The following is a 12,576-nucleotide window of genomic DNA, read 5'->3' as shown; positions in this document are numbered from 1 at the left end:
TTGTTGAAACAAGAATCTAGTTTCAAACTTTATTCGAAATTATAAAATAAATATCTAGTTAAAGTTATTTCCTATAAAATTTAAATAATTCTCTTTAAGTTTGATTTGTCAAAAAAAAATTATAAAATTCAAATAAATACATAATAAGAGCTCGACTTTTGACTTTTATTACAAGTCTAAAAAATATATAACACCTATTTTTCAAAAAGAAAAAAATCCTTTTATTTTATTATTATTATTATTTTGTGGCTCGAAGTCTACATCAGCGTTCTTCTTCTTCACGTCTCCATTTTTGTGGCTTGCAGCTCTCTGCGCCTCCGCCATAAATATCTCACCGGCGAAGTTTCATGATGAACGACGTCGAGGACGCTTCCACATTTCTCCCGATACTTTTGCGATCCTTCACACCATGGATTCCGCAACCGTATCCGGAAAATCGCCGATCAAATCACTAACAAGCCTCCTCGATTTGGTAAATTTCATCGTCTTCTTCATCCTCGACTTTCTCGACGCCGTCCTCTGCGTAATCTTCAGGTATCTCGACAGATTTATCGAAGGGAAGGCCACCGCGTGCTACTGTGGAAGCAGCGGAGAGGAGAGGGAGAATGTGGACGGCGATGGCAACGGCGAGAACGAGCTCTCGGAGACGCTTTATGGAAGGAGGAATGTGTTCCGGAGAATTGCATTTCTAGGGTTTTGTGGAAGGTGTGAGGATTCGGAGACAATGAATTGTGGTTCGGTGTTGAATAGATGGTCCGATTGTGGATGTGCGTCGTGCGTATCTCCGATGGAGAATCAGAATCAGAATCAGAATCAGAAGCTCTATGTTGCTGTTCGAGAGCCTTCTCGGGGTAAGTTCCCAACGACTCTTGCTGTATGTTCTTCGATTGCAATCTGTTTGAAGTTTTGGATGTGACTTTGAATTTTGGAAGCTGTGTTGTGAAAGGCGAAACAGGGTTTACATTTGTTTGTGCCTAAACTTACAAACTTGAAACTAGTGCCTAATCTTTCTATTCACTCTGTTTGGCTAAACCATACCATCTTCAAAACCTCTAAATTAATTAAAATTTAGAAAATATTTGTCACCCAGAATTATTACACAACTAAGAATAAGAAATATAGAAACATAAACTTTTAAAAAAAAATAAGTTGTCAAATATTTAATGATAGGAGCTAAGTATTTTCTTCAAAAATTCTCCATATATTAAAAACAAAATTAAAAACAAAAGTTAATAGAAAAGTTGATGCATGTTAAGTTATGGTCATAAATTTTAAAAACTATTGCATATCTCTCTTAACTTTTTTTTTTTAATCTAATAAGTCTCCCAACTTTTAAAAGTGTCTAAACCATGTATACTTTTGATTCTATGTCTAATAGGTTTTTATATTTGAACTCAAAAAAAACAAAAGAAGAAAAGTCTCTAAAACCTATTAAATATAAAATTGAAAGTTTAGGTACCTATTACACTTTTTTATAATATAGAGACCTATTAGATAATTTTTATAATTCAATCTTATTAGGCACAACTATAAAAGTTCATAGACTAGACTTATAATTTAACTAAGATGTTAGTCTAATACTCATCAATGAAATCTAATTCTTCCAAGTAGCATGTTGAAATGAGATGTCCTTGTATCCAATTATTTTAAATAAATAAATAATTCAATACTTCTCGTTTACTAATTTTACATATTTGTTTACAGAATGACCTAATCGAAAGTTTTAAATACCTTAAAGGTAAAATTAAAATTTTAATATGATTAAAAGACTAAATTGAGAATTAACTAAAAGTGATCGTTTGATATATTTAGCCTTTATTTGGTTTTTTGTTCAACTTTTATGGAAACTGGTTGACTCCAATTTAGCAAACTGAATTAAGTAGTATTCAATTGCCTAATTTTGGAAGTTCCCACAGTTCTTGACATGGGAACATCTGATTAGTAATTAACATAAGAAACATGTTTAGACTTCTGTACGATTTTCTTAATTTTTATAGGACGTTCTTTTTTTCCCCTTGTTGCCTAGGTAGAAGTGAGAAGCCCAGTGAGAATGTTATATTCCTTCATGGATTTCTTTCTTCTTCCTCATTTTGGACAGAAACAGTATTTCCTAATCTATCTGAGACAACAAAACTTAATTACAGACTATTTGCTGTTGACCTCTTTGGATTTGGAAGAAGCCCAAAGCCAAGGGATTCTTTTTACACTATGAAGGATCATTTGGAAAAGATTGAAGAGTCTGTGATTGGTCAATTTGGCTTGAAATCCTTCCATTTGGTTGCTCATTCCATGGGCTGTCTAATTGCTCTAGCCTTAGCTGCCAAGTACTCTAACTCAGTCAAGACTATTACCCTTGTTGCACCTGTAAGTTATAATCCTGTTAGTACAAATGCCTTTTCTTTTCTTTTTTTTTTTTATTTTAATCTTTGGATTGAACTATTATTATGTCAAAATACTAAACATACTAAAGATTTGAGCTAATTTTAACCTTAAAATTTTAGTTTGGTTGGATTAAGTTATGAACTTTAATAATACCTACTCAAAATTAAATTATAAAATTCCTTGCAGATCAACTAAATAAGTTGTACAGTTCAACAAATAAAAAATAATAATAATAAATAAAAAATACTTGAATTCAAGTCATAAAAAATGCCCAAATTTGAGTATGCGAACTTGGGGATGTCAACGGGGGGATGTCAACGGGACGAGGTGGAATGAAGAATGCTTCCCTATCCCGTCCCTGCAAAATTTCCCATTAGATCTATAGCTAACCACAAATATTTGAGAAAAAAAAATAGAAATTTAATGAATTGACAGGTATCAATTTCTCCTCTTATTCAGGTACAGGAGTAAACTAGATGATATTGAAAGTTTGAGGTAGATAACATTTGTTAAGGATCTCACATTGAAAAGAAAAGAGATCTAACCAGAATTTATAATAGACATGGGCTATTCCTCTCATTGTCAATTGATTTTGAGATGGAACCCACGAATATTGATAGCCTTAGTGAGCACTTTATTGTGAGTTGCATATGTGATAATCTCATGGCTTAAGTTCTGATTTTTTGTTGTCTTCACTTACCTTACATTGGTTAATATGTTGCTTTTGTAGCCTTACTTTCCTTCAAAGGATGGGGCAGCCATGAGAGTGCTTGAAAACCTTGCTGCAAAGAGAGTATGGCCACCATTGTTATTTGGCTCTTCAGTAATGTCCTGGTACGAGCATGTGGGTCGGTGTGCTTGTTTTTTCGTCTGCCGAAACCACAGGATATGGGAATGGATTCTCAGACGAACCACACCTACGAGGTCACAAATCCCATCTCTCATGTCACCAATTTTAAGTTCTTTTAGATTTTTTGAGTTAGATAAGTTCTTGAACTTTAAAAAGTGTATAGTATGTCTTGAAATTTCTAGCTTCTTGAACTTTAAAAATGTTTAATACGTCTTGCACTCCCAATTTTATATCTGATAGGTTTATGAATAGTAAAAAATGTTGAATAGGCTAGAAACCTATTAGACACTAAATTAAAAATTCAATTATGTATTAGATACTTTTTATAGTTCAAGAACGGGTTAGATCCAACTTTGAAAGTTTAGGGACTAAATCTTGATATAACTTGCTGATTAATTAGCTTGCTTGTTTAGGGATATCAATTTCAAGGTGATCGATCTCACGAAACACACTCATCATTCAGCTTGGCATAGCATGCATAATGTGATCTGTGGGGGAGCAAAACTGATGGATAGCTACCTAGATGTTTTGATCAGAGCTCGAATCGAGATTAATATCTACCACGGTGACAACGACATGGTGGCTCCGATCGAATGCAGTTACTACCTGAAGAAGAAGGCTGTGGATGCAAATTTGAACCTGGTAAAAAATGCTGATCATCAAACCATAATACTGGGTAGAGAAAGGCAGTTTACACAGAATTTGGAACATATATGGGCAAGCAGCACTGTTGACATTGAGAGATCATAAAAATGGTCTGATGATAACATGAGAAACGAGTCCATTTTGAAAAACTAGGGAAGACTTTATGAAATGTTAAAAGTGATTAATCCCCAGTTTTTTGTTTGGCTGAGTACAATAAATGTGGGATGAAAGATTGAACTTCCAACCTCTAGAAAATGAAGGAATAAAAAGCTTGAACTGTTGAATTAAATTTACGTCAAGACCAGTTTTTAGGTAGTTGTTTATGGTCATGTTGGGGAAATTTGAACTCATATTATTAGGGGAGTAAGTGATGTTTTGACTAGATAAGTTAGGCTCATGTTGGTGTTTCATTAGTTGTAATAATAAGGGTAAATATTTTAAATGTCGATATCGATGGAAATCTTGAGATTTAAATTTTAGAATATTTTTAGAAAAAAAAATTATAAAAGATATTTAAATTAATAAATAAACAGCTCACCATTTATAAATAAGTTAAAAATTCTTTGGTTAAATTATATTTAGTGTCTGTGGTATGTGATAAGTTTGAATTTGGTATGGTTTGAATTTAGTTTTAATTTAATCTCCTTTTTTAAGTTTCAATTTTTTTGTCATGGTTTAGTTAATCAACTTTACAAATTGTTCTTGCCATTACCGTATTGAATTTTCAAATATAGTAAAATATTTGAATTTTTATTTTCAGAATTTTTATTATTTCAATTTTACCTTTATGATATATGATATACATCCAATCTATATTTGATGTATATTTGTATTTGATATACATATGTTGTATATATGTATCGATATATATCTAATTTATATATGATATACATATGTATCTGATATACATCTAATCTATATCTGATGTACCTACGTACACCTGAATCTGGTCAATACTGGGGTATTCATTAAAACAGTTTAAACTTGTAATCAATACAAGTTAAACTCCCATTTAGATAAGTTTCCACTTATATTGAATATCAGTGCATCTCGTGGGCTCTTTTCAGATATTCGACGAATTAGATGCTCTAATAACTATAGTGGACATCTCATAATATTAAATGACATAAAGTGTCCAAATGATCAATTTCTAAAGATTTCTATTTGGATTGATGCTAGCATTTTGAGAATATTATCTATTGATTCTAATTTTGAATATTGTTGCACTTTTGCATTAAAATACCATATTTCATTCTTTTGTTAAAGTAAAATCAACATTCAGATGTAAATCATACTTCACATCAATAGTATGTTAGATAATCATATCAGTAGTATATCAAACAGTCATTTCAGTAGTATATTAAACACTCATATCAATAATATATCAGACACTCATATAAATAGTATATCGCATGTATATCAGATATATGGGCTTGGGTTTGGGCATGCATGGCAATGTTGTAATTTAATATGTGGGCCTCCGTTTTTTTTTAAATGCTATATTTGAAAAACCAAAACACGGTTGCTATTTTACTTTGCTAATTTTTTTTTGCCATATCTCAAGTTCGCCCTTTAACTAAACTATAGGGATCGGATTTATACAAAGTCTAAACTACAATAACCAAATTGAAGCTAAACCCAAACTATGAGAATTAAATTAAAACTTTTTAAACCATTTGGACCAAATTGCCCAAATTGTGAGAACCAAACTTTTTTTCCTTTTCGATATTATGGAAATATGAGCATTCATGAGTTAGATTGGGTTGAGTTTTGTAATATTTTGGACTCAACTCAATCATTCTTGTTATAGATTTCTATAACCTAAACAATCCTTGTTAAATCTACAAACTCAATCTAATCAAATCCATAAAAATTGGGTCAGTTTGATTCATTCGAGTTTCAATCAAAACTCGCACCTTATAGGTTAGGTAGAGTTATGCAACTTTGAAATATGTCTTTTACTAGGTTGTTCAGAAAAGCCAACTACTTGTAAATTCTAAACAACTAACTCAATCTATACAATATGGGTTTGAATTTAAAATTAATTTTGGTAAGAAATTGTAACGCCCGACTAGAATGAACCGATACCACATCCGAATGAAAAGAGATCCTGAAACCATAGAAGCATGATTAAGAAAGCTTAAAAGAAATGACAGTTACTATCTATACTAACAAGGTGCACCTTCCTTTCGGTAACTCAATCGTAAGAACTCCAGCGTGTTTAACTTGGAACAATCTTAGAAAAGATGGTTCGAATCTAGACTTAGTGGCATTATAGAAATATAAATGAAATTCTTGTGTAAGTGAATTTTAAGTTAATAATAAATTCATAAAATTTATGATTATATATTACTGTGGGTTGGGTTGGTTCAACTTAGTGGGTCCAAGAATCGAACCAACCCAACTGAATTAGGGAGATGAAGAAAAAAAGAAAAAAAAATCTCATCCCCATCTAACTCAAATTAGTTTTTAACCCAACCTAAACTAATGATTTGGATTAGGTTGCTTGTATTTTTTGGATTGTCAATTTTAGAAACGTCGTGGTATGAAAATGTCTTACGTTGATGTTGAATCTATAAATATATAGAAATATTAATAGATGAAAATGAAATAATAGAGTTTAATTTATAATATAGATTTTTTTATAAAATGATTAAATAGTACGAAAATGATTTTTTGAAAACTAAATCACATCAGCATAGCTTATTACAAATGTTGGATGCACGACCCAACCCATAAAAAAAATATTAAAGATAAAAAAGCAACTAAAATTTAAAATTTTGAAACTAAAGTAAATAAAATATAAAATTCCAACAAATAGTTGTAATTGCAACAACAGAAATTATTCAAACTAAACTCTCTTTTCTCTGCTTTCACAGAAGTTTCAGGTCCGACTTGGGGAGCACCAGAAAACCGAAGAACTGGAAGAAGAAGAAGAACGATTAGCATCCCTCATCCAAAAATGTCCCAACATGCGACTTCTCCGCCAGCTTCACGCTCGCATTCTCACACGCCCTCTTCCCCTTTCCACATTTTCCTTCGCGCTTTCCAAAGTCCTCGCCTTCTGCGCTCTCTCTCCCCTCGGCGACATCCATTACGCCCGCACCCTTTTCGCCCAAATCCCAAACCCCAGCATCTTCTCTTGGAATTCCTTGATCAAGGGCTGTTCCCAGATTCAGAACCCCTCCAAGGAACCGCTATTACTATTTAAGAAGCTCGCTGAAACAGGGTACCCTGCCCCCAACTCCTTCACTCTGGCTTTTGTTCTCAAGGCTTGTGCGGTCGTTGCAGCGCTTGGGGAGGGCGTGCAGGTGCATTGCCGTGTTTTGAGAGGTGGGTTTGGTGGAAGTCTGTTTGTTCAGACTGCGTTGGTTAATTTTTATGGGAAATGCGAGGAGATTGGTGTTGCCCGGAAGGTGTTCGACGAAATGCCTGAGAGGAACTTGGTGGCCTGGACTGCGATGATTAGTGGGCACACGAGAGTTGGGGCGGTCAATGAAGCTATGGGGTTGTTTAGGGAGATGCAGAAGGCAGGGGTTGGGCCGGATGCGGTGACTCTGGTGAGCGTGGTTTCGGCTTGTGCTGTGGCGGGGGCCTTGGACATTGGCTGCTGGTTGCATGCTTATATTGAGAAGTATTTTGTTTCAACTGATCTTGAGCTCGAAACTGCACTCCTAGATATGTATGCTAAATGTGGGTGCATTGAGAGGGCCAAGCAAGTTTTTGACAGTATGCCTGTGAAAGATACAAGAGCGTGGAGCTCGATGATTATGGGGTTCGCATGTCATGGACTCTCAGAGGATGCCATCGATGCGTTTCAACAAATGTTGGAAGCTAAGGTAATATAGCAAATGTTCAAGTTTCTTGCATGATTAATTACAAATTTAGTGCTTTCTAACTTTGATGAAGTTGTAAAAGTTTCAGTTATGTTCTTGAACTTTTTGATTGATTTTTATTCTAATGAAATAATTTTTGTTAATTACACTAATAGACGAAGGCCTAGCTTGAGGTGATACAAGAGAGTAAACTGGCTGGCTGAATAAAATAAAGACAAACAAGCAAATAAATTCAATAGACTCGATCTGAATAATACATTTTAAATAGAATTTTTTAAGCTTGTTTACCTTTATTTTATCTTAGCCAACTCTCCATGTTGCAACATCATGCCAAATCATCATTTATTAGTTCAATTAGCATATCACGTTAATATTTAAATAACGATGAAGACTTATTAGAATTAAAATTGAAATTCGGGGATGTAATTCAAACCTTATAAATTCAGGACTAAATTTGTCATTACCATAGAAATTTTAAAGAGATTGCCCTGTTGACACATTTCTTTCTTTACAAGTACATTCTTCTCGGTGCTCGTTCTGGTTTTTATTTGATAAAAGTTCTGGGTTTTTTTGTAGTTCCACATACATTAAGATAAAAGTTCTTTTACTTTCACCGATCATTTCTGGTGATGATTTCCAGGTGATGCCGGATCATGTAACTTTCATCGGTATTTTATCAGCATGTGCTCACGGTGGATTAGTCTCAGAAGGTCGAAGATATTGGTCACTCATGCTGGAATTTGGCATTGAGCCATCAGTTGAGCATTATGGTTGTATAGTTGATTTACTCTGCCGATCTGGTCTTGTTGAAGATGCTTATAAAATCGTTACGACAACGACCATCCCACCAAATCCCGCGACTTGGCGCAGTTTGCTAACAGGTTGCAAGAAGGAAAAGCTGTTGAATCTAGGTGAGGTTGTTGCCGGGTATCTTTTCAAAATAGAACCTTTAAATCCAGAAAACTATATTCTGCTCTCAAATTTGTATTCTTCTGTTTCACAATGGGAGAAGATGAGTGAACTTAGAAAGAAGATGAAGGAGAGAGGCATTAAGCCAATACCAGGGTGTAGCTCCATCGAAGTTGATGGTGTTGTGCATGAATTCGTGATGAGTGATCGGTCCCATCCGGAGATGAAAATGTTGAGAGAGTTTATGGAAGAAATGGCCGAGCGAGTCCGTGATACCGGGTATAGGCCTAGTATTTCAGATGTACTTCACAAAGTTGTGGATGAAGAGAAAGAAGGTGCTCTAGGTGAGCATAGTGAGAGGTTTGCAATTGCATATGGGCTACTGAAAACTAGAGCACCTGTTGTAATTAGGGTAGTGAAGAATCTGAGGGTGTGTGGAGACTGCCATGAAGTGATTAAGATAGTTAGTAAGATATATGAAAGGGAAATCATTGTTCGAGATCGAGTTCGATTCCACAAGTTCATAAAGGGAACTTGTTCTTGTAAGGATTTCTGGTGAATACAGCTTTTCTCTTCTCTCTTGAACCATGTTCATTTTCCTTCTATTTTTCAATCATTCTCTTTCAGGAAATGAAAGATAATCATAATATAAGTCTCGTTTGAGTTGGGGGCCGAGGCACTATGAGCTGAGCTTCCTAGTGGCATGGCCAAGGACTTGCTTCAAGGCTCGTGTCTCGACCCTCTCGTGGGACCGAATCTACACTCATCCTTCCATTGAGTAGAGGAGGAGAGTGGGATGTCGAGCTAGACTCGAGGCGAGCTTGCTAGGAAATGCTTACATGGTCTCTTGGTTTTGAAAAATAAATGGTTTAAGGTTTTTGGAGTTTGTTTCAGTGTGATATCTAAATTCTTTTTTTTAGAAAACGGTTTTTTGTAATATGTATGTTGTGCGAGGGGATGGTGGTGGGGTTCAGTGTTTTTTTTTTTTTTTTGGTTAATTTAAATATTCTCTTCTATTTTTGTAATATTTGGGAATGTTTAAGCTATCTAACTCACATCTTAACTAATCTTTAGAGAGGATTGCAAGAGTATAGAGTAGGCATAAGATATTGATGAGACAAATAGGTAGTTAACTACAACGAGGAGTGAATAGTCACAGTTAGCCCATGGTTTGTTATGACTTAATAGCTGCTTGGAGGACATAGTGCATCCTTTCATCAGAATTGGGGTGTGTCTAAAGCTAACATTAATGTTTGAATAGTGTAGCTATTCGACACGAGGTCGAGTCGAGCTTCATGACATCTAATCTTGTCCAGAACAATTGACATTGTGTCGAGCTTCATGACATTTGATCTTGTCTAGGACAATCGAGATTGTGTTGAGCTTCATGACATTTGATCGTGTCTAGAGGACAATTGAGTTGTTCGACAAACTAGGTGGGTGTCTTGTCTTAGGGAGAGCAGCTTCTATTTGCAATAGTCCACTTATGTCAAACTTAGTTCCCGAGCATGATCTGAAGGAGTTGAAAACTGACCTGAGTGACTCTAAATGTTGCCTTTGCCCAAGTTTTGGTTCATCAAAAGGAGTTCTATATCACTTTGGTAAAGTTTAATCCTTAATCTTATAGTTTTTCCCCATGGATCCATGAACTTAAATTCTCAGACCTATTAAACACAAAATTAGACCTATTAAACACAAAATTAGAACGTATTGGCGGAGGGTGGCGTAGTGGATTTGTGCCCAATTATCCATATCCCTAATTCCAGCCCCACCGCCAACCGCCGAGGTCATGTTGCAGCTTCAGTTACAGTGTTATGCCATCGCAATTGGATGCAATTATATCTCAATAACCGTCTCCAACAAAAAAACAGACAAGTTGTGTGTACGAAACTACTTCCAAGACAAGGCTAGAAAGAGAAACCAACCAAAAAGGACCTTTGTTTACCTTTTTAGGTTCACATGACCGAAACCATAACACTAATGCTCAATGAACTTTATGATCTTTTTTGAAATGAGTGTATAACAATTGTATATATAACAGTTTCACCAATCGCTTTGCATGTGTAATGGCATGCAAACCAACAAAAAAAAAACAAAACAAAAGAAAAAATTACTCGGTAAATAACCCCCGCTGAAATTCAAATCCAGTATCCTCTTCATTTTCATCAAAAATCCGCCGTGTGGAACACGATCTCAGTATCAAAACTCCTGGCCCTAGCCCTAGCCGCCGTCTCGATTCCACAGCCCGACACCTGGTGCGCCGTCGAGTGGCCGCCGCCGTCGTAGGCGTGCAGAATCTGGTGCAAGTAATGGTGTTGGTCGTCGTGATCGGAGGGAGGATGATAATAGAGGCGCGCCGTTTGAGGACAGTGAGCGTGAAATCTGGCCGCCATTCTCACTCCTACGTCCAACAACTCCACCAATTTCGCCATTGTTTCTCTCTCTACTGCGGATTTTGGTGCTTGATGAGAGAGAAAGAAGGAACCAGAGCGGCGGAAGGAGAGAGAGAGAGAGAAAGTGAAGAAATTTGGAGATGAAGATTGACGGGCGAGAGCGGGTCTTATATATAGTCCACCGATCTTCTGACTCGGCGTTGGCTTTCGTCCCTCTTTCTCTTTTTGCTGTTTTTGCATAAGAGGGCCTATTTTTTTGTTATTTGCTATCTGTCACCGTAAATTTATGTTAATTCTCTTTCCTGCCAACATAACTATAACTAGTCAAGATTGCAAAATGATTATAATCATGAAGATTAGAGAAAACCATTCCAATTTTCAAATAAATTTCTTGAAATGTAGTTATAGCTTGGATTTTCTGATGTGTTAAAATTTTTCAAAAGAGTGGTAAAAATTGACATTTTTTAAAAGTACAAAAGACAAAATAAATGTTGGAAAGTATAGATATTAAAATGATAAAATTAAAAAATATAAGGATCAGAATAGATGTTTTGAAAGTACGAGATGTTAAAATAAATCAAAGTTAAAGTTACGGAATCGAAATTAGATTTAAATAGAAATAAAGGTATTAAATTGTGTCCAATGAATTTTTTTAAAAAAGAAAGTACCGAAGATGAAAGTGATTGTGAGCGGAAATGGTTCAACTTTCTATGTCTATGGTATATCCTAGGTTTAAATGTTAGTTTCATTTCTAAAATATTTGTAAGTATTGTTTGTTTTCGATACTATTTTGGTTCTCATACTGTGAGATGTTGTTTATCTTGGTTTTTGTAACTATTTTAGTCCATGTGCTTTTGAAATCCTCATTTTGGTATTGTACTTTTAAAGAATGACGGTTTTGGTCCATTATTCTCTTTTCTAATCTCATTTTTTCATTCCAAATTTCATCACAATATTACACTCGATAATCTTGAAATATAGTCATAACTTTGTGTTAAAAGGTCTCTATCGTCCGCAGAATTTGTGTTAGAATTTTGCAAGTAAGGATCAAAATGGTCATTTATTAAAAGTATAGAGACTAAAACGAATATTTTGAAAGTATATAGATTAAAATGAACAAAATAAGGAAGCATGGAGACCAAAATAGACACTTTAGAAGTCCATGGATTCTTATGGAGACCAAAATAGTACAACATTGTGGGAGTGGGGGATCGAACTCACAACTTTATGGTTGGAGATATACGTCAATTACCAATGAATTATGTTCGCTTTGTAAATTTATATATTTTGTTAAATGAATCGGTTAATTTTGTAAAAATAAAAAGTTATTGAAAAAATGTTAGAGATGAGAGGCAAATTAAAAGGAAAGAAGAAGTTGAATTTGTAAAATTAGGCAAGAAATAGAATTTAGGAAAAATATTGGGGCAAATATGAAGGACAAGGAAAACAGAGGGCTGATGTGCAAGTACGTTGAAATGTCTTTGGCCTTCCACGTTAGTTCAATTTGTCTGTTTGAAGTTGGAAAGGGCAAAAAAGTCCAACTTTGATGGCTCCAAAACTT

The 12,576-nt window shown here is 34.9% G+C and overlaps 2 protein-coding genes across 3 annotated transcripts; both read left to right on the top strand.

Moving 5' to 3' along the window:
• Window positions 1-230: 230 nt before the first annotated feature.
• On the top strand, window positions 231-4,170 carry LOC111021551 (alpha/beta-Hydrolases superfamily protein). Of its 2 annotated transcripts, none has more exons than XM_088123980.1 (4): window positions 231-851; window positions 2,027-2,364; window positions 3,113-3,306; window positions 3,646-4,170. In XM_088123980.1, exons 1-4 carry the CDS (start codon window positions 410-412, stop codon window positions 3,980-3,982), a joined length of 1,311 nt encoding a protein of 436 aa, XP_087980106.1. In that variant the 5' UTR covers window positions 231-409; the 3' UTR covers window positions 3,983-4,170. The 2 variants fall into 2 exon arrangements, with proteins under 2 accessions (XP_087980106.1, XP_087980105.1); XM_088123979.1 differs by having other exon boundaries at window positions 232-851; window positions 2,099-2,364.
• A 2,499-nt stretch (window positions 4,171-6,669) lies between these two features.
• On the top strand, window positions 6,670-9,203 carry LOC111021527 (pentatricopeptide repeat-containing protein At1g59720, chloroplastic/mitochondrial). Its single transcript, XM_022298525.2, has 2 exons — window positions 6,670-7,716; window positions 8,354-9,203. The coding sequence occupies exons 1-2, from the start codon at window positions 6,850-6,852 to the stop codon at window positions 9,179-9,181; spliced, it is 1,695 nt and encodes a 564-aa protein (XP_022154217.2). The 5' UTR covers window positions 6,670-6,849; the 3' UTR covers window positions 9,182-9,203.
• The last annotated feature ends 3,373 nt before the right edge of the window (window positions 9,204-12,576 follow it).

Source organism: Momordica charantia (genome assembly GCF_013281855.1).
Source record: "Momordica charantia cultivar OHB3-1 chromosome 5 unlocalized genomic scaffold, Mcharantia_2.0 BLBB01000005.1, whole genome shotgun sequence".
NCBI classification, from domain to species: domain Eukaryota; kingdom Viridiplantae; phylum Streptophyta; class Magnoliopsida; order Cucurbitales; family Cucurbitaceae; genus Momordica; species Momordica charantia.
This window is presented reverse-complemented; position numbering and strand designations above follow the sequence as displayed.